Source organism: Cervus canadensis, chromosome 21 (genome assembly GCF_019320065.1).
Source record: "Cervus canadensis isolate Bull #8, Minnesota chromosome 21, ASM1932006v1, whole genome shotgun sequence".
NCBI lineage: Eukaryota > Metazoa > Chordata > Mammalia > Artiodactyla > Cervidae > Cervus > Cervus canadensis.
Window position 1 is genome coordinate 18,016,611 of NC_057406.1, and position 27,751 is coordinate 18,044,361.

At 42.5% G+C, this 27,751-nt stretch overlaps 2 protein-coding genes and 2 non-coding genes across 4 annotated transcripts; 3 read left to right on the plus strand and 1 right to left on the minus strand.

Annotated features, from left to right (window-relative positions):
• Window positions 1–9,091: 9,091 nt before the first annotated feature.
• LOC122424168 lies at window positions 9,092–9,198 on the plus strand. The gene has a single exon (XR_006264353.1). It is a non-coding gene; the product is annotated as a U6 spliceosomal RNA (small nuclear RNA).
• A 5,283-nt stretch (window positions 9,199–14,481) lies between these two features.
• LOC122423430 (E3 ubiquitin-protein ligase RNF130-like) lies at window positions 14,482–15,785 on the plus strand. The gene has a single exon (XM_043440488.1). The coding sequence runs from the start codon at window positions 14,633–14,635 to the stop codon at window positions 15,530–15,532; it is 900 nt and encodes a 299-aa protein (XP_043296423.1). The 5' UTR covers window positions 14,482–14,632; the 3' UTR covers window positions 15,533–15,785.
• Window positions 15,786–17,289: 1,504 nt separating this feature from the next.
• TRNAE-UUC lies at window positions 17,290–17,362 on the plus strand. Its single transcript has one exon. It is a non-coding gene; the product is annotated as a tRNA-Glu (tRNA).
• Window positions 17,363–18,109: 747 nt separating this feature from the next.
• LOC122423657 (developmental pluripotency-associated protein 3) lies at window positions 18,110–26,104 on the minus strand. The gene is made up of 5 exons (XM_043440913.1): window positions 26,026–26,104; window positions 25,073–25,260; window positions 22,606–22,838; window positions 22,164–22,205; window positions 18,110–18,905 (listed from the first exon to the last, which is right to left on the minus strand). The coding sequence occupies exons 1-5, from the start codon at window positions 26,058–26,060 to the stop codon at window positions 18,771–18,773; spliced, it is 633 nt and encodes a 210-aa protein (XP_043296848.1). The 5' UTR covers window positions 26,061–26,104; the 3' UTR covers window positions 18,110–18,770.
• Window positions 26,105–27,751: the final 1,647 nt, after the last annotated feature.

The window sequence follows — 27,751 nt, forward strand, 5'->3', positions numbered from 1 at the left end:
ATTATATAGAATTAGCTAGCATTATTTATTATGGACCCTTGCACTATTCTTAACACTTCTTTGTGTAGTCTTCTTCAATTTTTACACTAAATTAAGAAGGGTCAGGGACTTCTCTGGTGATCCAGGGGTTAAGACTTCATCTTCCAATGCTAAGGGTTTAATCCCCAGTCAGGGAGCTAACATCCCACATGCCTCATGGTCAAAAGAAAAACAAAACATAGAACAGAAACAATATTGTAACAAATTCAATACAGACTTTAAAAATGGTCTGTGTCAAAGTAAATCTTAAAAAAAAAAAAAGGATCAGATTGGTGTCTTAGAATAACAGTATGATAGATATCTATTATATTCAGTATAACAGAATAATAGACATCTGAGGAAAGGTTCTCTGAATATATTGTCTATCCCTTTCATGTAGTCAAACTGGTCCATAAGAAGTCAGTTACTGGTCTTTCCAGGTGGCGCTAGTGGTAAAGAACCCACTTGCTGATGCAGAAGACATGTAGTTCCATCTCTGGGAAGGGGAGATCCCCTGGAGGGTGGCATGGCAACCCACTCCAGTATTCCTGCCTGGAGAATCCCATGGACAGAGGAGCCTGGTGGGCTACAGCCCACGGGGTTGAAAAGAGTCGGGCATGACTGAATGACTAAGCACACACAAAGAAAAATATCCTTTCTGTGGAGTTTTCTTGATTCAACTAGTTGTAAAAATCCTTTGATTATGTTCCTTTGTTCTTCTTTTCCCATTTTAGAGACCTACAAAGAAATGTAAAGCAAAAATGCTAAAATATGTTTCTTCAATATGATATGAACTTTATTCCTTTCTTCCTATGGAAACTGTATTCCTTGTGTTTGTTCATCATTTAAAAGGAGGAAAAAATTTACTAAAATTTCTCCTGTAACAATAGCTTGTATTTATGGTATGGGCTGTGTGTATGATATGATTTACACACACACATAAATACCCACTGAAATGAGGAAGAAATAGGAATAGAGCTTTTATTTGTCAAGTCTCATTTCTTGAGAGAGATAGCTTATTTTTCCACATCTAAAAAATACACCTGAAGAGATGTATACACCTGGGATCATCTCTAGGTTTGTTGGTCAGATAGAGAGCTCAGAATTCACTGTCTGTCAGTCTTGTTTCCTTCCACGTAACAGTATCTTTTGCTGAGATTTCTGTGAGAATCTTCTGTCTTCTTTCTTATGGAATCATCTCTTTCTTCTCGGATCAGCCATTCAGGTTGAAAGGATGCAGTTTTTTATTAAGGTTGATTAAGTCACTAAGCGCGCCAGTCACTGAAGCTAGTTTAGGAAATTCCAAGTAGAAATAAAGCAGCAGAGACTGCTGAAAGAAGAAAGAAAGCAAAGGGGAAAAAATAGTAACACTTAAGAGTGAGCTGTCCTGTCCTGTGCTAAATGCATTCCTCAGTCAATCAACAGTGGTCTCTATGGGAAATTCCACTGGAGTGGGAGATAATAGAGTAATTAAAATACTTGGCCCTTAGTTGTGGGGAGGCAGGATTAAATTTTCCAAGGATACATAGCACTGGTTGGGACATTAGTCCTGTCTTGTTATCAGATTACTGAGTCCTATTTAGTTATTACCAGTCAAGGCTAGCTACTGTGCATGCAATGGAAACAGTAGATTTGACCTCTGCCTGACAACCCAGGATCCAGGATATGCCTGTGTCTCCTAGAATATAATTCTTAAAGATGACTGAAAACAAGTTGATCTGCTTTCCTCTTCCAATATGCCTGTTTCCATGAACCTCCCAGAAAACCTCCTGACCGGTGTACTTCTTCCCACCAGAACCATGAATACATCTGTGATCTTGTGAATCATACTAAGAAATATACATATTTATCTTTGTCCCATTTCTGACTCAGAGATCCTAAAACCCTTGAAATGTTCAAAGAGCAACAAATATGTCTTTTGTTATATTAAGGAGGTGACTTTTGGACTCCACCTAAGGTTGGGAGCTGGGGAATTTTCCTGGTGGTCCAATGGATAGAACTCTACACTTTCACTGCAAGGGGCATGGGTTCAGTCCCTGACTGGGGAGTTAAGATCTTGACTGCCATTGTGCCAAGTAAAATTCAAAAACTGAAAAATAAAATGGTGATTTATGATGGACTTGTTCTGAGTCTTGACTGAATCTACACATGTGCTAAAATCGCATACCCAAAAAAGAGGTCCTTTTCATTATAGGGTACTAGAACGCAAAAGTAGGAAGTCAAGAAACACCTGGAGTAACAGGCAAATTTGGCCTTAGAGTATGGAATGAAGCAGGGCAAAGGCTAATAGAGTTTTGCCAAGAGAACTCACTGGTCATAGCAAACACCCTCTTCCAACAACACAAGAGAAGATTCTACACATGGACATCACCAGATGGTCAACACCGAAATCAGATTGATTATATTCTTTGCAGCCAAAGATGGAGAAGCTCTATACAGTCAGCAAAAACACGACAGGGAGCTGACTGGCTCACATCATGAACTCCTTATTGCCGAATTCAGAATTAAATTGAAGAAAGTACGGAAAACCACTAGACCATTAAGGTATGACCTAAATCAAATACCTTATGACTATACAGTGGAAGTAAGAAATAGATTTAAGGGACTAGATCTGATAGACAGAGTGCCTAATGAACTATGGACAGAGGTTCATGACACTGTACAGGAGACAGGGATCAAGACCATCCCCATGGAAAAGAAATGCAAAAAGGCAAAATGGTTGTCTCTGGAGGCCTTACAAATAGCTGCGAAAAGCAAAGGGGAAAAGGAAAGCTATTCCCATTTGAATGCAGAGTTCCAAAGAATAGCAATGAGAGACAAGAAAGCCTTCCTCAGCGATCAATGCAAAGAAACAGAGGAAAACAACAGACTGGGAAAGACTAGAGATCTCTTCAAGAAAATTAGAGATACCAAGGGAACATTTCATGCAAAGATGGGTTTGATAAAGGACAGAAATAGTATGGACCTAACAGAAGCAGAAGATATTAAGAAGAGGTGGCAAGAATACACAGAAGAACTGTACAAAAAAGAACTTCACGACCCAGATAATCACGATGGTGTGATCATTCACCTAGAGCCAGACATCCTGGAATGTGAAGTCAAGTGGGCCTTAGAAAGCATCACTGGGAACAAAGCTAGTGGAGGTGATGGAATTCCAGTTGAGCTATTTGAAATCCTGAAAGATGATGCTGTGAAAGTGCTGCACTCAATATGCCAGCAAATTCGGAAAACTCAGCAGTGGCCACAGGACTGGAAAAGGTCAGTTTTCATTCCAATCCCAAAGAAAGGCAATGGCAAAGAATGCTCAAACTACCACACAACTGCACTCATCTCACACACTAGTAAAGTAATGCTCAAAATTCTCCAAGCCAGGCTTCAGCAATACGTGAACCGTGAACTTCCAGATGTTCAAGCTGGATTCAGTAAAGGCAGAGGAACCAGAGATCAAATTGCCAACATCCACTGGATCACTGAAAAAGCAAGAGAGTTCCAGAAAAACATCTATTTCTGCTTTATTGACTATGTCAAAGCCTTTGACTGTGTGGAAAGTGGAAAATAAACTGTGGAAAATTCTGAAAGAGATGGGCATACCAGACCACCTGACCTGCCTCTTGAGAAACCTGTATGCAGGTCAGGAAGCAACAGTTAGAACTGGACATGGAGTAACAGACCGGTTCCAAATAGGAAAAGGAGTACGTCAAGGCTGTGTATTGTCACCCTGCTTATTTAACTTATATGCAGAGTATATCATGAGAAATGCTGGGCTGGAAGAAGCACAAGTTGGAATCAAGATTGCTGGGAGAAATATCAATAACCCCAGATATGCAGATGACACCACCCTTATGGCAGAAAGTGAAGAGGAACTAAAAAGCTTCTTAGTGACAGTCAAGGAGGAGAGTGAAAAAGTTGGCTTAAAGCTCAACATTCAGAAAACTAAGATCATGGCATCTGGTCCCGTCACTTCATGGCAAATTAGATGGGGAAACAGTGGAAACAGTGGCAGACTTTATTTTTTTCGGCTCCAAAATCACTGCAGGTGGTGATTGCAGCCATGAAATTAAAAGACGCTTACTCCTTGGAAGGAAAGTTATGACCAACCTAGATAGCATATTGAAAAGCAGAGACATTACTTTGCCAACAAAGGTCCATCTAGTCAAGGCTATGGTTTTTCCAGTGGTCATGTATGGATGTGAGAGTTGGACTGTGAAGAAAGCTGAGCACCGAAAAATTGATGCTTTTGATGGAGAAGACTCTTGACAGTCCCGTGGACTGCAAGGAGATTCAACCAGTCCATCCTCAAGGAGATAAGTCTGTGTTCATTGGAAGGACTGATGCTGAAGCTGAAACTCCAATACTTTGGCCACCTCACGCGAAGAGTTGACTTAATGGAACAGACCCTGATGCTGGGAGGGATTGAGGGCAGGAGGAAAAGGGGACGACAGAGGATGAGATGGCTGGATGGCATCACCGACTCGATGAACTTGAGTTTGAGTAAACTCCGGGAGTTGGTGATGGACAGGGAGGCCTGGCGTGCTGCGATTCATGGGGTCGCAAAGAGTCGGACACGACTGAGAGACTGAACTGAACTCAACTGAAATACAGAGAGAGACATAAACACAAGTGAGTACATGTAACACTGGTGAAATCCCAACAAAGTCTGATTGTATCAATATAAAAAAAATAACAGTTGAAAACATTTATCTTAAATATTGAGGTTTTAAAGTTCTTCTTCCATTTGCCCTTATCTTTTCTCTTTTTAAAAAATATTATTAATTTGGCTGCGCCAGGCCTTAGTTGCAGCATGCAAACTTAGTTGCAGCAAGTGGGATCCATTTCCCTGACCAGGCCCCCAGCATTGGGAGAGCAGAGTCCTAGCCACTGGACCACCAGGGAAGTCCTGCTCTTACCTTACTTACCCCATCCTAGTCCCTGTTTTTCCTCTCCCAACCAGATAACCAGTAGCAGCACCCCCTCCCTCCAATAACTACCAAAGTTGTCTCCACACCTTGCTGAATGTCCCTCGGGGGGATGTGGCCCCTAGTTGAGAACCACCGCCCCAGCTCTAATGGTATCAAATGTTACTTTCCTGGTTCACACCACGGCTGAATCTCTGAAATTCTCATTCCCTCAACAGTCTCCTCTACTCCCTTTCATCCATTTCAATCCTATCAATGAGGATTTTAGTACCATAACTTGCTTCTCTGTTTGGTCCCCAGGAGTAGAAAAAGTGAATGTATTTTTCAGCTGGTGGAGGATGACTAAGGGACAAACCCTTTTAATTTCTGAGAAGGAAGGGATTTCCCGGGTGGTCCATTGGTTTAGAATCTGCCTTGCAATGCAGGGGACATGGGTTCCATCCCTGGTCAAGGGACAAAGATCCCACATGCCTCGGAGCAATCACGCCCATTCATCACAACTACTGAGCCTGAGTGCTGCAACTAAGACCCAGCCATTATTCATCCTTCACCAGACCCTCCCCCCAAAAAAATCTTGAGAAGGGAGATTCTTAGCAGAGCCTCCCAACTGGAGGAACAGATGAGAGACCTTAGATGTGTCAGCAGGTCCCTACTTTAGATAAGACAGTGCCCGCACACCCATCCCTTAACTTCCAAACATGTACTTTAGACGTTGGCCCAGAGAATAAGTCTATATAGCATAATTTTTAATGGTCTTATATGGTTCTGTAACTGAAAGTGGGCTGGCTACTTGCTGTTCAAAAACCAATAAAGAGCTCAGGTTGGTGGAAAGGAAAGTTTGCTTTATTTTGAATGCCAGCATCTGGGAGGTGGGGGGAGGCAAAGCCTGTCCAAAGGCCAACTCCCCCCATTGAGAATCAGTGGGCTAGAACTTTTATAGGCTGAGAGAGGGGGCTACAAGCAGAAACAGCACTGTCAGCTCTGACAGTCATCTTGAAATTGGTCACTGGGGGTCTGACCAGCATCATCTGGATTGTTTCAGGTATAGTTAATCTTCAGTTCCATGGTCAGTTTATTCCCATTTCCTTGAGGCCAGTTCTCAGAATTGTGGCAGCTTATGTCATGGCTATGGTCTGGTCATCATGTAATTAACTTCTCCACTTGGGGTTTCAGAATCTGTAACACAGCTCACAGGATATAGCTCAGAATATTATTTATAGCCCTCAAGGCGGAACTAAAGGTTTTTGACTATAATTAATAACTAAACTTATTATTAGCTCTTCTTTGACTGTTTTCCTTCATTCCTGCATTTTCTCACTACTCTGATTAACCTTACTTCTTTGGCTAAAGTTTTTCCACAGACAAAGGGCAGGCAGAGGATGTGGGGTGGGGGAAGGACCTTTCGGTCCTGCTCCATTTTGGTTTCAATTTCTCCACTTTCTAGCTATGTCACTGAGGTCAAACCTTTAGTTTTTCTAAGATCGTAATCATAATATTTACTGCACAAAGTGTTACATATGAAAAGGCCATGAATTTTTTTTTAACTCATTCTAGACTCACTACTAGAATCTATTCTTTATCAAATGACTCATATTTTAAACAAAAACAAACACAAACAGGCAAAAAAGCGATGGATGTTTTGTTTCCAGACAGTCAGGACCAGAGAATTAAGATTACCTCCCATGGCCATCACTTTGTACATAGCTTTTGTCAGAAGTATGTATGTTGGCGGTCCCTGTAATCAGATCACATACCACAATTCTGTTAACAATGAGTGAAGTGACAAGACGGAGGGTCAAAAGGAAAACAACATAAAATGAAACCTGAATGATTCTTTTAGATATCCATATCTTACATGTGTGCTCAGTCACTCAGTCGTGTCTGATTGATTATCTGCAACCTTATGGACTGTAGCCCACCAGGCTCCTCTGTCCATGGGATTTTCCAGGCAAGAATGCTGGAGTGAGTTGCCATTTTATTCTCCAGGGGATCTGCCCGACTCAGGGATCTTCTGGACAGAGGGGTCGAACCTGCGTCTCTTGTGTCTCCTGCATTTATACCACTACACTAAACAGGAAGCCCCATCTATATCTTGCAGTCTTACCCAATCAAACACAGGATTTTGGTCAGAGGATGGTTTTTCTTTCTCTTAAAGCAGATATTTTCATTCTCTTCTGCACAATTTAGCACTCATCCCAAAGATGGTTTGGTGGAAAACATTTCGCCTTAATTAAAAATCATATTTTCCCTTGGTCATTTGAGAGTCTCTGCTGCCTCCTTTCCTGCCTGTGGACAGGCTCCCTGGTAAACACCTTTGTGTCTCTCTTGGAGAGAAGTCAGAAATTATTTCTAGTTACAGATATCTCAGGCATGAAGAAGTCTTCACTTTTAAGTTCTCTCTAGGTGCAAATCCTGAAACCTAAATAAAAGCCCTGCTTCTCTGCAGCAGGCACAATTTAGTCTGGCTTTCAATCCCTGCCAGATTAGACTCGGTGGAGTCAGGATTGCCAGTTTCAATCACAAAGGTCTTTTTTATTTTGGCCATGCCCTAAGGCATTTGGAGATCTTAGTTCCCTGACCAAGGATCGAACCCGTGGCACCTGCATTGAACATGGGAAATCCTAACCACTGGACCACCAGAAGTCCCTCCCTTCCTCTTTTAAATTCACCACAGAAGGATCTCTAAGACTAATTTAGCTTTTTACCCTCTCAGTTCAGTTTACTCGCTCAGTCTTGTACGACTCTGCGACCCCACAGACACCGGGCTTCCCTGTCCATCACCAACTCCCTCAGTTTGCTCAGACTCATGTCCATCGAATCGGTGATGCCATCCAACCATCTCATCCTCTGTCGTCCCCTTCTCCTCCCGCCTTCAATCTCTCCCAGCATCAGGTCTTTTCCAATTAGTTCTCCGCATGAGGTGGCCAAAGTATTGGAGTTTCAGCTCCAGCATCAGTCCTTCCAATGAATATTCAGGACTGATTTCCTTTAGGATTGACTGGTTGGATCTCCTTGCTGTCCAAGGGACTCTCAAGAGTCTTCTCCAACAGCACAGTTTAAAAGCATCAACTCTTCGTCGCTCTGCTTTCTTTACAGTCAACTCTCAACTTTTACGCTCTAGCCAGTTGTATATGTCCTCATGGCGCCATCTGCTGCCAGAAAGAGGAATAGCACTTCATCCTTCACATTTTAGAAAAGCAGTGCAAAGTGGATGGTGATTAAAAACTACCTGCCTGAAAAAAAGAGAACTACCTGCCTTCTTCTGCTGCTATTTAATAAAAATCTCCCTGGATTGAGGCATTCGTGAGTGGCATTGGTGGCTCAGTGTTAGTTTATATTTTAATTCTGCAGCTGCTGTTATAAGTAGTGCATGCGTGGTCAGTCATGTCCAGCTCTTTGCAACCCAACAGACTGTGGGGTCCTCTGTCCATGGGATTTTCCCAGGCAAGAACACTGGAGTGGGTTGCCATTTTCTTCTCCAATATTAATAGTGCTCCAACCTATTTTCTTTTTCCCTCATGACAAGGTTTTACTTAGAATCAATTAAAAACATATATGTAGGGACTTGCCTCCTGGTCTAGTAGTTGGGACTCTTCACTTTCACTGCTGAGGGTGAGGGTTCAGTCCCTGGTCGGGGAACTAAGATCCCTGCAAGCCTAACAGCCAAAACAAAACAAAACAGAACAAGCAAACGAAGAAACACATATACAGGCTAATGGGCCACAGTGGCAGCAGTGGGCAGTGGTGTTCGCATGGTTGACCGTTCCTAAGCATGTCTGCCATCAGTGTCCATGTCCCCACCTCACCCGCCTCTAGGAGACTCTCCAGGACCAGCAGCTCTGGAGACTGAGAAATTCAAGATCAAGATGCCAGGAGATTCAGTGTCTGATAAGAGTTCTAGTTAGTAGTCAGCAGTCTTCTCACTGTATGGTCACACGGAGGGGCAGGAGAGCTCCCCGCGGTCTCTTTTATAACAGTACTAACCTCATTCAGGAGGCTCCATCCTCATGACCTATTCACCCCCCAGAAGCCCCACTTCCAAATACCATCACTTGGGGGATTAGATTTCAACATATGAATTTGGGGGACACACACAGTCTGCAGCAAGGAAGGATTGTGTCTTGTTCATTTGTGTGGCCCCATTACAATACACTATGGTGCTCGCTTCGGCAGCACATATACTAAAATTGGAACGATACAGAGTAGATTAGCATGGCCCCTGCGCAAGGATGACACGCAAATTCGTGAAGCGTTCCATATTTAAAAAAAAAAACAAAACAAACAAAAAAAAAAACAATACACTATGCCTGACATATGATAGATGTTCAGTTCATATTCATTGAATTTGCGGAATGAATGCATCCATGAATGAATTTGTTAATAAAGGAATGAATGGCTCTGACAAATACATACATAACTTTTCAAAAATATATTTTGCTTTAGACACCATCGATATGTTGTGATTTCCTGGAATTCTTTCATTTTTATATGAGTTTTCAATTCTATTTTTTTCCCAGCCTTTATAGAGATTGAATTGAGGTATAACATTGTGTAAGTTTAAAGTGTGATGATTCAATACATGTATATATTGCAAAACGTTTTCCATAATAAGATTAGTTATATCCTTCACTTCCATAATTAATTTTTTTTTTTTTTTTGTAGAGCCAGTTTATTTCTTTAAAACTTTTTGGTACAGCTTGTGGGATCTTAACTTCCCCAAGCCCTTGGCAGCCAGAAAACAGAGTCCTAACCACTAGCCCACCAGGGAATTCCCTTGTTGCTGTTGTCAATAAGAGTAGTAAACTCTCCCTGTGGAGCAGCCTTCAAGTATATAATAGAGTGTTATTAACTATAGTCACCATGCTGTTCATCAGATTCTCGAAACTTGAATATTCATCTTATAACTTGAAGTTTGTATCCTTGACCAACATCCCATATTCCCTATCTCCCCCTGCCCAGCCCTTGGCAACACTGTTTCACTCTATTTCTATTAGTTTAATGTTTTTATTTTATTTTTTTTTCATTTATTTTTATTAGTTGGAGGTTAATTACTTTACAATATTGTAGTGGGTTTTGTCATACATTGACATGAATCAGCCATGGATTTACATGTATTCCCCTAGTTTAATGTTTTTAGATTTCACATGTAAGTGAGATTATACAGTATTTGTCTTTCTCTGACATTTCATTTAGCATAATATCCTCAGTGTTCATCTATATTGTTGCAAATGGCAGGATTTCTTTCTTCTTTATGGCTGAATAATATTCCATTGTGTATATATCATTTTTTTTTTTCTTTTTCTTTTGGCTGCACTGAGTCTTTGTTGTGGCACTTGTGTTTCTCTAGTTGTGGTGCGAGGGATCAAACCCATGTCCCCTACATTGGGAGGCAAGTTCTTAACCACTGGACCACGAGGGAAGTCCCAAGTATCACATTTTCTTTATCCATTCAACCATCAATGGATACTTAAGTTGTTTCCATGTCTTAGCTATTGTGAATAATGCTGCAATGAACATGGGGGTACAGATAGCTCTTGGAGACATTGATTTTATTTCTTTTGAATATACCTAGAAGTGCAATTACTAGATTACATGGTAGCTCTATTTTTAATTTTTTGAGGAACTCCCAACCTGTTGTCCATACTGGCTGTACCAATTTTTATTCTCACCAGCACTGTACCATGGTCCCTTTTCTCTGCATCCTCACCAGCGTTTGTTATCTTTTCTTTTTGATAATAGTCATCCTATTGTGTGAGCTTCTCTTATATGTTTTAAGCTTACAAAATGAATGGAATTGTCATGTGTCTTTATTCATAAAAGCTGAATTTGTGCCTTATCTTTTATTTAATTTATTTTTTTGTGTGCCTTATCTTTTAAAAAGAATATATATTTAAAGATTTTCTGGAGTTTCATCAATTTTGTAAGTTCTTTTAAAGAACCAATTTTTAACTCTGTTGATTTTCTTTATTGGCTTGCCATTTCCTGAATTTCCTTAAAGTTTTCTTTATAAAATTATGTGTTTGTAATTTAAAATACAACATAAAATTTGCCATTTTAACCATAACTAACTTTAAAGTTTGACTTTAAGTGTTCAGTTCAGCAGCGCTAAGTGTATTCACATTATTGTGACTTCAATCTATTTCTAACCCTAGTATCAAAGTATTCTCTTTGGGTCAGTGCAGTCTCTGCAGTGTTCCTCACTGAATCTTCAGAATCATCACAAAAGTGAAAGTTCAAAGTTTATTCCCAGGAGGATTTAGCAACTATTACACTGATGGGAATCAGTGAGTCCAGGGACACCAATAAATCACTGTTTCACTCCTGTCCCAATCACTTGGAATGTGCCAGGTTTGTTTCCATCGTTTCTATTTTTATTTTTATTGTGGAAGGAACATGGTGTGGTTTTAAATATACTTTCACTCAGAAGCAAAAAAAAACCTGTCCCCTCCTGGGTATAGATTTCTTAAGAGTGGTAGCATTTACACCTACCAGCTTGTAACTGATGTCTTGAGCATAAAGTTTGCATTCCCTTTTAAGTAAATGTATTTCATTTCCTTGTAGAAAGTTTGGGAAATATTTTTTAAAATGAAGAAAATATAAATAAATAAAATTCCAACCATGTGAAATGGGTTACCGTGAACGTCTTCTTCCCCTCCAGCCTTTTATTTTATTTCTTTATTGAGACTGGGGTGGGTCTTCCTTGCTGTGTTCAGGCTTCCCCAGTTGTGGGCTCAGTAGTTGCAGGGTGTGGGATCTTAGTTCCCTGACAAGGGATTGAACCCGGGCCCCCTGTATTGGGAAAGCAGAGCCTTAACCACTGGACCACAGGGGAAGTCCCCATCCCTCTAACATTTTAAAACATTCTCTCAAAAAAAAAATATTCTCTCTAGCCCTGGAGACTATGGGTGATGGGGGATCAGGGTTGTTTAGGGAAAGGGAAACAGAAAAGGCTGTGACATCCAAGGAAGGACTGGGTGGGCAAATTACCCACTCTTTGCAGAGGGGAGGAGGTAATAACACAAAATACAGGACTCTTTTAGAGGTCTTGGATTTGGAAATCAGGCCTTGTTAAATCCTTTCACGAGGATCCTTTGGAAGGCAGTGAGACAGAGGGATCGCCTCTCCCTCCTAGCCTCCATACTTTTACCAGAATGTTCTGAAGCATTTATTTGGAAAAAAAAAAAAAAGACTGTTCAAAGCAGGCCTGAACCTCCTGGATTCTGCAGCTGGGATAGAGTAGGACCGGGAATCTCTATTTTGTTGGCTTTGGGAAGTGCTGTGTGCTGTGCTTAGTCGCTCAGTCATGTCTGACTCTTTGCGACCCCACGGACTGTAGCCCTCCAGGCTACTCTGTCCATGGGGATTCTCAAGGCAAGAATACAGGAGTAGGTTGCCATGCTCTCCTCCAGGGTATCTTTCCCACCCAGGGGTGGAAGCCAGGTCTCCCGCATTGCAGGTGGATTCTTTACTGAGTCACCAGGGACACCCTTTGGGAAGTGAGGCCATGATTAAGTGGCATCCCTCTTAATGTATGTCCCTGGAGGCGTTTCTCTTGCACCATTAGAGGTGAAATTGTTAGACTGGCGTAAGTAAAAAATTTTCCTATTAAAAAAGTAACAGACATTCCTATGGTTGATTCATGTTGATGTTTGGCAGAAACCAACCCAATTCGGTAAAGCAACTATCTTTCAATTAAAAAAATAAATAAATTCAAAATTAAAAAAATAAAAACAAAAAAGGAACAGACATTGCCTCTCAATATATGTAAATGATGCTTGCAGGACCACATGCCTTTTAGAGGCATCATGTGAGCCTCAGAGAAACTGCAGAGACCCTGCCAGTCATATCCAAAGCAGCTCTCAAGCTTCAGGGTGCATCAGAGCCACCTGGAGGGCTTATTAAAATACTGACTTCTGGTGTCGGCTATAAATTGGCACTTGCCATTGGCATTTGCCATCCACCGCTATGAGGATTAAATCATGTGATGCTAAAGCTGCTGATTGTTAACACTCTCTGAAAGGAGTTCAGGGTGGAGAGCAGAAATGAGGCTCTCTGTCCTCGAGGGTGGGCAGGAATTGGCATGAATGGTCTTCAGATAGATATTTTCAGGACCTGATTTTATGAGCGCAATTCTTCTATCTCCTCCTATCTAGAAAAGCACTAAAATCCTTCATGGCGACAACTAATCCTGTGACTAGCAGAAAACTTCTGCAAAAAAATACGTGCTTGATTGCAAAAAAAATACAACTCCCCCTTCACCAAAATCATGTATATATTGACCTTCCCCCTGTCTCTTTTCCCTGGTGGCTCAGACAGTAAAAGCGTCTCCCTACAATGCAGGAGACCCAGGTTCAATTCCTGGGATGGGAAGATCTCCTGGAGAAGGAAATGGCAACCCACTCCAGTACTCTTGCCTGGAAAATCCCATGGATGGAGAAGTCTGGTATACTACAGTCCATGGGGTCACGTAGAGTCAGACACGATTGAGTGACTTCCCTTTCAATTTCCTATCTCTTTGGAGCAGTTCCTCAGAGCTATCTGAGATGTTGTCTCCCAGGCTGTAGTCCTCATATTGCCCCAAATAGAACTTAACTTGCAGTTCTCACATTGTGGGGTTTTTGTTTTTTTTTTTTAAGTCGACACTGGGCTCCACTGACCTAGTGGTTGGGGGTGGAGCCCAGAGTTTGCCCCAGAAGTTTCCAAGTGAGGGATGCTGTCTGTTCAATAACTTCTGCTGACAGAAGTTGCACCACCCACCTCCAACTGTGCAGGATGCCTCCCAGAGTCAAGCAAGATGAAGCAGTTGTATTCAGGGGTTTCATTTGTATTTTGCCCTGAGCCTGGTAACCCAGTGTCTTTCCATTACTAAAGCAGGACGTTTTCTCAGGAAACTAAATGAAGCACTTTTAGCAGTGAATGAAGTGGGGTTCTTTTGTTGTTGTTTTTTAAATCTCTCCTTTTCTCATTTAGACCTTAGACTGAAGCTACTACAAGGTTCTCTTTTTCCACTGGAAATAGCTCATTGTCATCAGTGGGGTCATCTCTCTATAAAATGATCTCAGGAGTATTGTAGTGATTCCTCAAACAGAAGCTACCAGTATCTGTAACACCATGCACTTTCCACCAGCCTGTATGAAAATACATCATCAGTGTTCTGCTTGTAACTAAGGGGTGGGGGCAGCTGGGAGGTGGAGAGAAGGGAGGATAGGAACCAAACGACTGTCACCAGAATTTGAGGAGCTGACCAGGGTATTTCAGAGAACATCACTAATGTGCCGGACCTTTAAAATCTTTCATTAGGCTGCCGGGCGTTGAGTAGTTGGTGCTCCGGAGACCTTCTGTCGGGCGCATCTTCCCCGCCGGATGCGTCCTCACGAGGCGCCCCCACTCGGCGGGACCGGGCCAAGGGGTGGAGTGGGCCCGCCGACACGGCCCTGGAGGGACCCAGAAGAGACGACCGCGCGAGCCCTGACCCGCCGTCCTCGCCGAAGCGCCCATGGGCGCGTCCCTGCGGGCGGGCCGTGGCTCTGAGGGTGGCGAGCGGCCGGGCCGCGGCGCCGAGGAGCGCTGAGCTCGTGCCCGGCCCCGCACAGGCCGCGCGCGTGCGCTCCAGCTGCAGGGCCGGCCGCGCCCGCCCCTCCTCTCGGCGCCGGCCCGGGAGCCCGGTCGGTCCACGAGCTGCAGCGGCCGGAGGGACGATGAGCGGCTCGGCGCCGGTGGGCCCGGTCCGGCTCGCCGCGTTCGCTCTGCTGACCAGCAGCCTGTGGCCGGCGCGGGCGGACAACGCGAGCCAGGAGTACTACACTGCGCTTATCAACGTGACGGTGCAGGAGCCCGGCCGCGGCGCCCCGCTTACATTCCGCATCGACCGCGGGCGCTACGGACTCGACTCGCCCAAGGCCGAGGTCCGCGGCCAGGTTCTGGCGCCGCTGCCTATCCATGGAGTTGCTAATCATCTGGGCTGTGATCCTCAAACACGGTTCTTTGTCCCTCCTAACATCAAACAGTGGATTGCCTTGCTGCAGAGGGGAAATTGCACCTTTAAAGAGAAGATATCACGGGCTGCTTTCCACAATGCAGTTGCTGTCGTCATCTACAATAATAAATCCAAAGAGGAGCCAGTCACTATGACTCATCCAGGCACTGGAGATATTATTGCGGTCATGATTACAGAATTGAGAGGTAAAGATATTTTGAGTTATCTGGAGAAAAACATCTCTGTACAAATGACAATAGCTGTTGGAACTCGAATGCCGCCAAAGAACTTCAGCCGTGGTTCTCTAGTCTTCGTGTCAATAACCTTTATTGCTTTGATGATTATTTCTTCAGCCTGGCTTATATTCTGCTTCATTCAGAAGATCAGGTACATAAATGACAGGAACCAGCGTCGTCTTGGAGATGCAGCCAAGAAAGCCATCAGCAAATTGACAACCAGAACAGTGAAAAGGGGTGATAAGGAAACAGACCCAGACTTCGATCATTGTGCTGTCTGCATAGAAAGCTATAAACAGAATGATGTTGTCCGGATTCTGCCCTGCAAGTGCTTGCAGGGCACCAAGAAGCTGCAGAGCTGTGAAAACAACTCGCCTTCAATGTAGACGCCTCACCCCACCCCCAGCCATTGTTCTGATCACTCTAGCTTACAGTGTGTTGGGAAGTAGGAGAGTGGGAAGGCATTGTGTTTCAGTGTTACTGGTTTTGTTCCCTTTTATATTCTATACTTCCACATATCCGCAAGTATTTCTGTATCCCAAAGTATTTCTGATAGGAATAAAGGACTTTTCTGAAGTTCTGGAAAAATAAAATAAAATCTTTCGTTAGATTTGTCAAATTGTAACAAAGTGCTGTGTCTTTTTTCGAACTTTCAAACATAGAAAAACCTCTGTGTGCACTAGGGGTTATAATTATTTGGCTTTCAAACCACAGACAAGCTCTCCAAGGCTCCTTTTCAGGATCTGAAGGTCAGCTCGCCTAAGTAGAATCTTCTAAATAAATCATGACTCATCAGACAATCAGCCCATCCATTTATACAGCTCCTATTGGGCATGGAAAGTGGTCTGGGAGAGCAAGTGTATGCAGGGGGCATATTGTTAGGCTCTTCTCCAGTTACACTGTCTTCTCTAATAAAAGAAAGATAAGGGAAGAAAAAGATACTCAAAAATGCCTGTGTCTCAGATGTACAGAACAGACTTTTGGACTCTGTGAGAGAAGGCGAGGGTGGGATGTTTCGAGAGAACAGCATCGAAACATGTATGTTATCTAGGGTGAAACAGATCACCAGTCCAGGTTGGATGCATGAGACAAGTGCTCGGGCCTGGTGCAATGGGAAGACCCAGAGGGATCAGATGGAGAGGGAGGTGGGAGGGGGGATCGGGATGGGGAATACATGTGAATCCATGGCTGATTCATGTCAATATATGACAAAAACCACTACAGTATTGTAAAGTAATTAGCCTCCAACTAATAAAAATAAATGGAAAAAAAAAATGCCGGTGTCTGCTCACCAACCTGACACTATTAATAAGTAGGTAGGTTCTCTGAACCACTGCCTTTCTGAGAAAATTTGGAAAACTGGGTGTTAGCCTTTGGGGAAGATTTTCCTTAGATGCTGAAGAGGTTCAAAAACAGCTCTTCTTTATATTATTTATCAGTGTTGAAAAAAGAATTAGAATCCCATCCTTCCCATCCCATATGCCTAGCTAAACTCACACTCTGAACATTGGAGTTTGAGCAGAAAAGGTTTCTTACAGGACCAGGCAAGGATATGTGTGGTTTATGGTCTAAAAATCCCTGAGCAGAAGAAACAGATTTAAAAAAATTTTTTTTCTTTTTCTCTGTGCTGGATCTTCATTGCTGCGAGGGTTTTTCTCTAGTTACAGAGAGCACAGTCTGTCCATCATTACAGTGCTCGGACTTCTTTTGTTGTGGAGCACAGGCTCTAGAGCTTTCGGGCCTCAGTGGTTAAGGCCTTCCCTGGTGGCTCAGATGGTAATCTGTCTACAATGTAGAAGACCTGAGTTCGATCCCTGGGTCAGGAAGATCCCCTGGAGAAGGGAATGGTAACCCACTCCAGTATTCTTACCTGGAGAATTCCATGGACAGAGGAGCCTAAAGAGCTACAGCCCATTGAATCCCAAAGAGTCAGATACAACTGAGCAAACACTTGCACTTTTCAGTAGTTGGCAGTTCAGGGCCCAGGCTCAGTAGCTGTGGCCCACAGGCTTAGTTGCTCTGAGGCATCTGGGACCTTCCTGGACCAAGAATCAAACCCGAGTCTCCTGCATTGGCAGGCAGATTCTTTACCACTGAGCCACCAGTGGAGCCCTGAGCATTTCTAGAAGCCAGGTGAGGGAGATCCCTGGCGGTCCAGTGGTTAAGACTCTACACTTTCATTGTGGAGGACCTGGGTTCAATCCTCAGTCAGGGAACTAAGATTCCATAAGCAAGGAGGTGCGGTCTGGAAAAAAAATGCCAGGTGAAGGAGAGCGGTCCCAGGCAGTGTTACAGGGATTAACATAATCAGGCTCCAGGGTCCCCCGGGCTCTGTGCTTGTGGTCATCCGGTAGTAACATCTTTCATTTGGTGCGAGGTTCTTTTATATCTGCAAAATAACTCAGGAAATGTGCATCAAATACTGTTGCCTAGGTACTTCAGAGAGGGACTAAATTAGAGGATTGTGGTGATGGGGAAGACTCTGGAGAGGCCCTTGGACTGCAAAGACATCCGACCAGTCAATCCTAAAGGAAATCATCCCTGGGTATTCACTGAAAAGACTGCTGCTGAAGCTGAAGCTCCAATACTCCAATACTTTGGCCGTCTGATGGGAGCTACTCTCTACTTTCTGTGTACATGTTTCTCACGGTGGTGGCCTCTCTTGTTCAGAACATGGGCTCTAGGGTGCGGGCTCTAGTAATTGTGGTTCCTGGGCTCTAGAGCACAGGGTCCATAGTATGCCACACAGGCTTTAGTTGCTCCAAGGTATGTAGGATCTTCCCGGACCAGGAATGAAACCCATGTACATTGTTCATCTGCATTGGCAGGTGGATGCTTTATCACTGAACCACCAGGGAAACACCCCTGATTCTTTAATATCTTTTTACAACACCAACTGGTTAACTTCTTCCAAGAGGATACTATGTGCAAACACCTGTTTGTATGTATCCACCTGTTTTGTAACCTTAACTCAAATGTGTAAACTTTCTTCCCAACAGGACAGTATCACAAAATATTAGAATGCCAAAAAAAGAAAAAAAATTAGAATCCCAGATATATTTACATCCTGAGAATGTGATGGAGGTAAGTATTATTTATTTAATACATAGCTAGCAAAAACAAGTCTAAGATAAGAACACGGATTTATCTTAAAGTTACTCAAATAAGTCTGAAGTTTTATTAAGATCTTCTATAAACACATCTATTCGCTACTGAAAACTGAAACAGCACATCAGACATTTTTATTACTATTTAACACACTAATAAGGCTCTGGCCAAGCCAGCCAATGTTATCTTTACATTCCTTCCCAAGTTAATTTGTTTCAAATTCTTGATATTGAGTTTCATCTTATAGTGAACTTCAGGTTTAAGAAACAGGCAATACCTGAGACTTAGTAGTACTTCTTGGTGTCAGATTAAAGTGGAACTAGTGTATATTCAAATCATCTCAAATCCAAGCTACATATAGATTCCTCATAAGTTAACTGTATCAAGGTAGAAAAGAGATGCAAGTAAAAAATACAAACTTACAATATACATTATCAAAATATTGGTACAATTTTTCCCAAGCTGCTTCATAATGATCCTAAAGTTACCAGCAAGAAAACAGTACAAGAATAAGGTTTATGACTCATTTGATTCCATGGCATAATTACTGTATGTTGTGTTGTAATAATTCTCATAATTATCATCAGAAGGATTTCTCTTAAACTGGCAATAACTACAGGTACACTGGAATCTTCCCCTTCTTGATCGAATCTGGAAAAAAGAATGAGATGGATTAACTGGTTAATAATTTGAAATAATAAATTACTTCTACACCCAAGTGATATTAACAAACCACAAATGTAATATTGGCTATTAGAACAACCTTTGGAATACGGAACACTAAAAAAAGGTCAAAACCAAAAAACTCTGGGGGAAAAAACAAACTGAAATGGATGGCTGCTAAAGAATGCTAGATTTTCATTTTGTAATGGCCACTGATTGTCAATAAATATATTCCTGTACAACTCAGGAAACAGAGCCAATATTTTATAAAGATAAATGGAATAGAACTTTTCATTGTGAGTCACTGTCTTACACCTGTTAACTTTTTAATATTGTGTATCAACCATACTTCAATTTTAAAAAGGAAATATGTATATATGTGTGTGTGTGTGTGTATAGAAATACATATGCTTCAGTTCTCTGAAGTATTATGAACTATATCAGTCATGTCTAACTCTTTTTTTTTTTTTCAGTTTTTTTTTTTATTATTATTTTTCCAGTGGGTTTTGTCATACATTGATATGAATCAGCCATGGATTTACATGTATTCCCAATCCCGATCCCCCCTCCCACCTCCCTCTCCACCCGATTCCTCTGGGTCTTCCCAGTGCACCAGGCCGGAGCACTTGTCTCATGCATCCCACCTGGGCTGGTGATCTGTTTCACCATAGATAGTATACATGCTGTTCTTTTGAAATATCCCACCCTCACATTCTCCCACAAAGTTCAAAAGTCTGTTCTGTATTTCTGTGTCTCTTTTTCTGTTTTGCATATAGGGTTATCGTTATCACCTTTCTAAATTCCATATATATGTGTTAGTATGCTGTAATGTTCTTTATCTTTCTGGCTTACTTCACTCTGTATAATGGGCTCCAGCTTCATCCATCTCATTAGGACTGATTCAAATGAATTCTTTTTAACGGCTGAGTAATATTCCATGGTGTATATGTACCACAGCTTCCTTATCCATTCATCTGCTGATGGGCATCTAGGTTGCTTCCATGTCCTGGCTATTATAAACAGTGCTGCGATGAACATTGGGGTGCACGTGTCTCTTTCAGATCTGGTTTCCTCAGTGTGTATGCCCAGAAGTGGGATTGCTGGGTCATATGGCAGTTCTATTTCCAGTTTTTTAAGAAATCTCCACACTGTTTTCCATAGCGGCTGTACTAGTTTGCATTCCCACCAACAGTGTAAGAGGGTTCCCTTTTCTCCACACCCTCTCCAGCATTTATTGCTTGTAGACTTTTGGATAGCAGCCATCCTGACTGGCGTGTAATGGTACCTCATTGTGGTTTTGATTTGCATTTCTCTGATAATGAGTGATGTTGAGCATCTTTTCATGTGTTTGTTAGCCATCTGTATGTCTTCTTTGGAGAAATGTCTGTTTAGTTCTTTGGCCCATTTTTTGATTGGGTCATTTATTTTTCTGGAATTGAGCTCAGGAGTTGCTTGTATATTTTTGAGATTAATCCTTTGTCCGTTTCTTCATTTGCTATTATTTTCTCCCAATCTGAGGGCTGTCTTTTCACCTTACTTATAGTTTCCTTTGTAGTGCAAAAGCTTTTAAGTTTCATTAGGTCCCATTTGTTTATTTTGCTTTTATTTCCAATATTCTGGGAGGTGGGTCATAGAGGATCTTGCTGTGATTTATGTCGGAGAGTGTTTTGCCTATGTTCTCCTCTAGGAGTTTTATAGTTTCTGGTCTTACATTTAGATCTTTAATCCATTTTGAGTTTATTTTTGTGTATGGTGTTAGAAAGTGTTCTAGTTTCATTCTTTTACAAGTGGTTGACCAGTTTTCCCAGCACCACTTGTTAAAGAGGTTGTCTTTTTTCCATTGTATATCCTTGCCTCCTTTGTCAAAGATAAGGTGTCCATAGGTTCGTGGATTTATCTCTGGGCTTTCTATTCTGTTCCATTGATCTATATTTCTGTCTTTGTGCCAGTACCATACTGTCTTGATGACTGTGGCTTTGTAGTAGAGTCTGAAGTCAGGCAGGTTGATTCCTCCAGTTCCATTCTTCTTTCTCAAGATTACTTTGGCTATTCGAGGTTTTTTGTATTTCCATACAAATTGTGAAATTCTTTGGTCTAGTTCTGTGAAAAATACCGTGGGTAGCTTGATAGGGATTGCATTGAATCTATAGTCATGTCTAACTCTTTGTGACCCCATGGACTATAACCAGTCAAGCTCCTCTGTCCATGGGATTCTCTAGGCAAGAATACTAGAGTAGGTTGCCATTCCCTTCTCCAGGGGATCTTCCCAACCCAGGAATCAAAATCAGGTCAAGTTCAAGAATTGAATTCAGTTCTCTGAATGTCTTAAATATGAGATACTCAACCATTTGCTGGACACTCTGTGCACAGGTGTTCACCCTCTTCCTACCTGGTACAGAACATCATGTTTGTGACAGCAGGTTAAAAAGCATAAGCACCTGTGACACCAAGAGTGAAGCTGAATGGAAACCATAGACTTTAGGTGACGATTATAATGTGTCAGTGTCTGTTCACCATGCAGCACCCCAGGTGGCTCAGTGGTAAAGAATCTGCCTGCAATGTGGGAGACCTGGGTTCAGTCCCTGGGTTGGGAAGATGCTTTTGAGAAGGGAGTAGCAACCCACTCCAGTATTCTTGCCTGGGAAATTCCAAGGACAGAGGAGCCTGGCAAGCTACCGTCCATGGGGTTGCAAAAGAATCAGACACAACTGAGTGACTAAACAACAACAATGTAGGTTCACAACTGCAACAACTAGTAGATGTTGACCGCAGAGGGGGCTGAGAATGTGTGGGGTCAGTTAAGTAAATTTCTGCTCAATTGTGCTAGAGACCTAAAAGTGCTCTAAATATACATAAAAAGTATTATAGATATAGATATATAGGGCTTCCCAGGTGGTGCTAGTGGTAAAGAACCACCTGCCAATGCAGGAGACATAAGAGATGCAGGTTAGGGTTTGATCCCTGGGTCAGGAAGATCCCCTGGAGGAGAGCATGGCAACCCACTCCAGTATTCTTGCCTGGAGAATCCCATGGACAGAGGAGCCTGGTGGGCTACAGTCCATAGGGTCTCAAAGAGTTGGACATGACTGAAGTAACTTAGCATACATGCATATATTTTTAAAAACACAAATATGAATGGATTGACCCAGAGTTTCTGAAGAGTGAGATAATCCAAGCCAATTTGCCACTCTTCCTCCCCTGCAAACCATATGCCCACCCAACTGTATAGTAAGAATTTCTACTTACCTCAGTGTCCTTTTGCTGCTGTAGTTCTCTTTGAGAGTCGGACTTTGTGGGAAGAGAAAAAGACATATATTACAAGCTATCAAGCAAAATTCAGATTACTAGTGCCACACATCTAACCTAAGAGGAGTCAGAGACTCTTAAAACCCTAAGTGTCTTTCACACCTGCACTCATGAGTACAGTGGATGAGTGACTGCCGCTGCTCATCAATATTTGTATTATTTTTTTGTGGCTGAACCCCAGGGCTTTGAGGTGCCCCCCGGGGGTAGGACCTGTACCTCCTGCAGTAGAGTTCGAACCCCTGGGAGTCCTAACCACTGGACCACCAGGTAATTCCACCACCACCACCACCACCACCCTCCCGCCAATATTTACATCTTGATATTTGTGAGTGCCCTTTTTTCCCTCCCCAGAGTGGCTCAGTGCTGCCTACCCAGAACTCACACGAGGAACTCCATTGGCATAGCGAAGTCTAAGAGATTCAATCAGCATTTTCATCCTGTATCTCCGCTCACTCAACACCGTTCTTACCCCTCTCCGCCTATTTGGTGTTTTCTCACTAAGTAACTGCCCGGTTGGTTGAGATGGGTATTCTGGTAGATACGGCAACTTGATACTAGGGTTGAGAGTCAAGTTACCGAGGTTCGTTGCTAACATTTCAGAGAGTTGAGTGGCAACTGAAAGAAAAAGAAAATTAAGATTGGTTAGGGCAAATTGCAATATCCAGAAGCCACTTAGCTCTCGCCCAAACTAGGTCTGCTCTTAAGCAGTTCACAACAGTGGACAATGGGAAGTTGCTCAGAGTGAAGACAGACCCTGGATACCATGGGCGGTTAACTAACATGTGCATGCCCTTAAGCCTGGTGGAATCCACCACAATGGGAAACACTTTCTTCTCAAAACTTGTTTTCATGCTGTTATGAGTAGTTCTGAGTGTTAAATGTTTTCCCATGGGGTCATATGTGTGTATGTAATTTATGTATGTGCACAGTCATATTTGACTCTTTGTGGCTCCATGGACTGTGGGCCCCATGGGATCCTCTGTCCATGGAATTTTCCAGGCAAGAATACTGGAGTTGGTTGCCATTTCCTATTTGAGAATATCTTCCTGATCCAGGGATCGAACCTGCATCTCTTGCTTCTCCTGCTTTGGAGGTACCTAAGTATGATTCCAATTGGAAAAACATGGAGCTAAAATCAGATATTGACAGTTTTTCCTTTTTTTTTTTTTTCAGTTTTTCCATTTTCATTTGTATGGATGATTTTTAATATGAATGTAGGGACATAAAGCATTAGTGCAAGTCAAAATGTCTCAGCGTGACAGGTTTCAACAATTCAGCTTTATAGCTGCTGCTGCTGCTAAGTCACTTCATTCGTGTCTGACTCTGTGCAACCCCACACCTATGCAATAGACAAAGAATCCCCAAATGTGATAATCTCTCTCCACCCTTAAGAACTAGTAAGTCAAAGGGGCTATCACCCATTCCAGTTATACCAGGCTTTATGCTGTTAAACACTCACTCTTGAGACTTCTCTGGTGGTACAGTGGCTACCGAAAATCTGGCTACCAGTCTTGGGGACACAGGTTCGATCCCTAGGCCAGGAAGATCCCACATGCCACAGAGCACCTAAACCTTTGTACCACAACTACCAAAGCAAATGTAACTAGAGGCCTGTGCTCTAGAGAAGCCACTGTAATGAGAAGTCCACACACCACAAGTAGAGAATTGCCCCCACTTACCACCACTAGAGAAAGCCTGAGTGCAGCAATCAAAAATAAATGTAAAATAATTTAAAACTATATTAAAGAGTCAGGATCCATTCAACTTACATGGACTTGTGCAAATGGAAATTAAGATTCCTGGTTGTGAAATTGTCAGGTACTAAGGCAAAGTCAAGAAAAGAGAGAGGCTGGCTATGTTATATAGATATTAGCTTCATTAACTTTTTCCCCCTTTGTATATACTGATTTCAAGATGCAGGGGAGGCAGAGGGTAGAATAGATGCCAGCAGGATCCACCCAGCTTCCTGGCTGCCCAGAGGGTGTTGGTTGACTCCCAAGCCATCTGCGCACCACTACCCTGCACCACCCATCCCCATCGGAAGTCAGGGTAAAGTGAAAGAAAGTGAAGTCGCTCAGTCGTGTCCAACTCTTTGCAACCCCATGGACTGTAGCCTACCAGGCTCCTCTGTCCATGGGATTTTCCAGGCAAGAATACTGGAATGGGTTACTATTTCCTTCTCCAGGGGATCTTCAAGACCTAGGGATCAAACCTGGGCCTCCCATATTGCAGGCAGAGGCTTTACCCTCTGAGCCGCCGTTAGGGTGGGAAAAGTTCAAATCCAGTGAGTGGGTCTGGGAGGCTCCCACACTGGGATCCTGTGAGGCTCCAAGGAGAGATTTTTAAAACTCGTGATTGGAATATAATGCTGGTGAAAATACTAATCGCTGGGACGTCTCTGGTGGTCCAGTGGTAAGACTGTGCTCTAAATGCAGGGGGCCCAGGTTCCATCTCTGATCAGGGAACTAGAGCTTACTTGCTACAGCTAAAGACTTGGTGCAACTAAATAAAATTTTTAAAAAAAAAAAATTTTTTTTTTAAAGTACTGATCTCATAAGATGCTATTCGCCCTGGTCTAGGAGAACTCTGACTTCATTTTCAGATGTCCTTAGAAGATTGACAGATTCCTGAGCATAGAAAGCAAACAATACAGTTCCCACTTTTCTCCTGTTAATCTGGCATGTTTTTTTTTGTTTGTTTTAATAGGAGGGCTCTACACTCCCTGGCCATCCTCTCCTCCAAAAAGATTTACTTAACTGCATTTCTCTGTAAAAGACTAAAGTCAGTAAAACAGAAAGAAAGGTAGGCTCTTAACCTTCCCTAACCAGCCCCCTCTCTCCCCAGCTCACCCTGCATTGCCTGGGAAGCATCCTCGATGGATGTTTTAAGAGACTCTAGGGTCCAGGTTGGGTTATCCTCTGATGAATCCATCGGAAGTCTAGTCACAGCTTGAAGCTCCTCCTTGACCTTTGGGTGCCAGTGGAAGGTGATGCTGTAGGCCCAAACTGCTCGAAAGAAGCCTGGAGGAACTATAGAGCTAAGAAAGGGGGGGGGGGGGAAACTCAGGCTGACTCACCAAGGTGAGAGAGTAACAGTCTACTTCCCGTTTCCTCTTAAAAAAGACAGATAAGCCAATCAGCCAGCCTATTTTAATGTAAATAACCAATGAGTAAAAGGATAAGGTGAATGGGCGTAATCCTATTAGGGGACTAATAGGAGAGGGTAATAATGCTTTCTGTCAAGTAGGGTGGAAATTTTATAAGGCGCCTCTGTGGTTGTGTCTTCCTGAGGTTGCCTGAAAAATCCATTTTTTTCAAACTCTGCTTGTAAAGATGGCTGCTGGTTCGTGAACTGGGCTTAAAGTGCTGAAGTTCAAGGAGGAGACGGCAGTTTCCCTCTGACTGTAAATTAACTCCCAATTAACAGCAAGTTTTCTTTGCCTGACTCATCTGAAACTTTTGGATGCTAGTAAGGGAAAAGAGGAAAAAAGGGTCTGTTAGAAGCAGTGTGAAATAGGTTGATATTTTATGAATGTGTATTTTGGATCTGTAATTTTAATTTCTTTTTTAGACTATCAATTCCATTGCCTCTTTTTGATTTCCGGAGCAGCTGAAATTAAATTTATAAATTGCTACCCTCCACCCCCCAAAATAAATTTGTATTGAATTCTGGCAAAGGGCCCTAACATTAATTGCTGACTGCGGGATAGAAGATCCCCGGCTACCCTGCTGTTTGGTTATTCATCTCCTCTTCAGTATTCAACCTCCCCATCTCCACATAGCAGGAAACTATGAAGAAATACCAAAAGCAGTCTTGTTTGTCTTTAGCAAAAAGCATAAGTTGTCATTTGGGTCAATGACTGCATTTGTAGGGGTAGCCATAGATGGGTGTCAGGTCACAACACTTTATTTAAATGGTTCTCAAAGGCGTGCCCTGTAGACAGGCAACATTAGAGGCACCTGGTGACTTGTTAGTTATGATTAGAAATGGTTGAGCTCCAACCCAGACCTACTGAATCAAAGACGGGCCCAGTGTGCGTGCGTGCTAAGTTGCCTCAGTCCTGTCCGACTCTGTGCGACCCCATGGACTATAGCCCCACCAGGCTCCTCTGTCCATGGGATGCTCCAGGCAAGTATACTGGAGTGGGTTGCCATTCCCTTCTCCAGGTCTTCCTGATCCAAGAATCGAGCCAGGGTCTCTTATGTCTCCTGCATTGGCAGGCACGTTCTTTACCACTAGCACCACTTGGAAAGCCCTTGGGACCCAGCAGTTCTTGTTTTAACAAGCATGCCCCTCCCCACATGATTCCATCTGTGCTCAAATGGCTTCTCGGTGCTCCCAAGGGCAAGTTCTACTCCTGTGGTTCTGCTCTCAGCTGTATCCCCTTTGGGACAGATGACCGCTCCTACAGCGGTCTCAGAGAGCCCTTGAAGAAGTGAGGGCAAAAATCAGATTGCAGGAGTTTTAAGATTAAGACGTGAGTTGATGAAAAAGGGCCTACATAGATGCTCACTCAAGAAATCCAAGTTTAAGAGAAGGGTGTTGTTGTTCAGTTGCTAAGTTGTGTCTGATTCTTTGTGACCCCTGTGGACTGCAGCACCCCAGGCTTCCCTGTCCTTCACTATCTCCCAGACTTTGCTCAAACTCATGTCCAGCTTATCCTCTGTCACCTCCTTCTCCTCCTGCCCTCAACCTTTCCCAGAAAGTTGAGACATTGCTATACTTAAAAATGGATAACCAACAAGGACCTACTATATAGCACAGGGGACTCGCTCTGTGTTATGTAGCAGCCTGGCTGGGAGGGAGTTTTGGGGAGAACGGACACATATACATGTATGGCTGATTCGCTCTGCTGTCCCCCTGGAACTGTCACAACATTGTTAATTGACTATACTCCAACATGAAATAAAAAGTTAAAAACAAAAAACCAGTTGGGAGAACCAGGGCTGGAGAGAAGTATGGGACATAGATGATGGTAGAGTTTCGCTTTTTTATTTTTTATTTTTCTTTGGTTTTTTTTTTTTTTTTGCTTTTTTGGGTTTTGCTTTTTTAAACTTGACAGAAATTGAGTCCCAAGCAACAGAAGATAAAAATACTGATAGGAGCATTCAGAAAATGCACATCCTAAATATGCATACAATGACTGGATAAAAACTTGTAAAAATTGTAATACCCCTTTAGCTGCCTTTTATTAGTTAACATCTTTATAGTATGGTAGATGAGATAAAAAGCCAAATGAAATGAAGCAACTAGAAAAAAGACTATAAAAGAACTCATAATGAAAACTACCACTGATTTCTCCAGAGATAAAAAAAATCATATTATACCTTTTTTTTTCCCTAGGAAGACATAATATTTTTTGAAACAAACAAAATGTTCCTTTAATAAAGGAAAATTCAAGAGGGCAAAATAAAATAAAATAATCATCTGGAATTTAGAAGTTTGATATCTGAAACATGAAGGGAAGGGTTTGAAGATAATTCAAAGCTATCCCCTTCTAGTAAGTAAAGCAAAACCACAAGCAGATG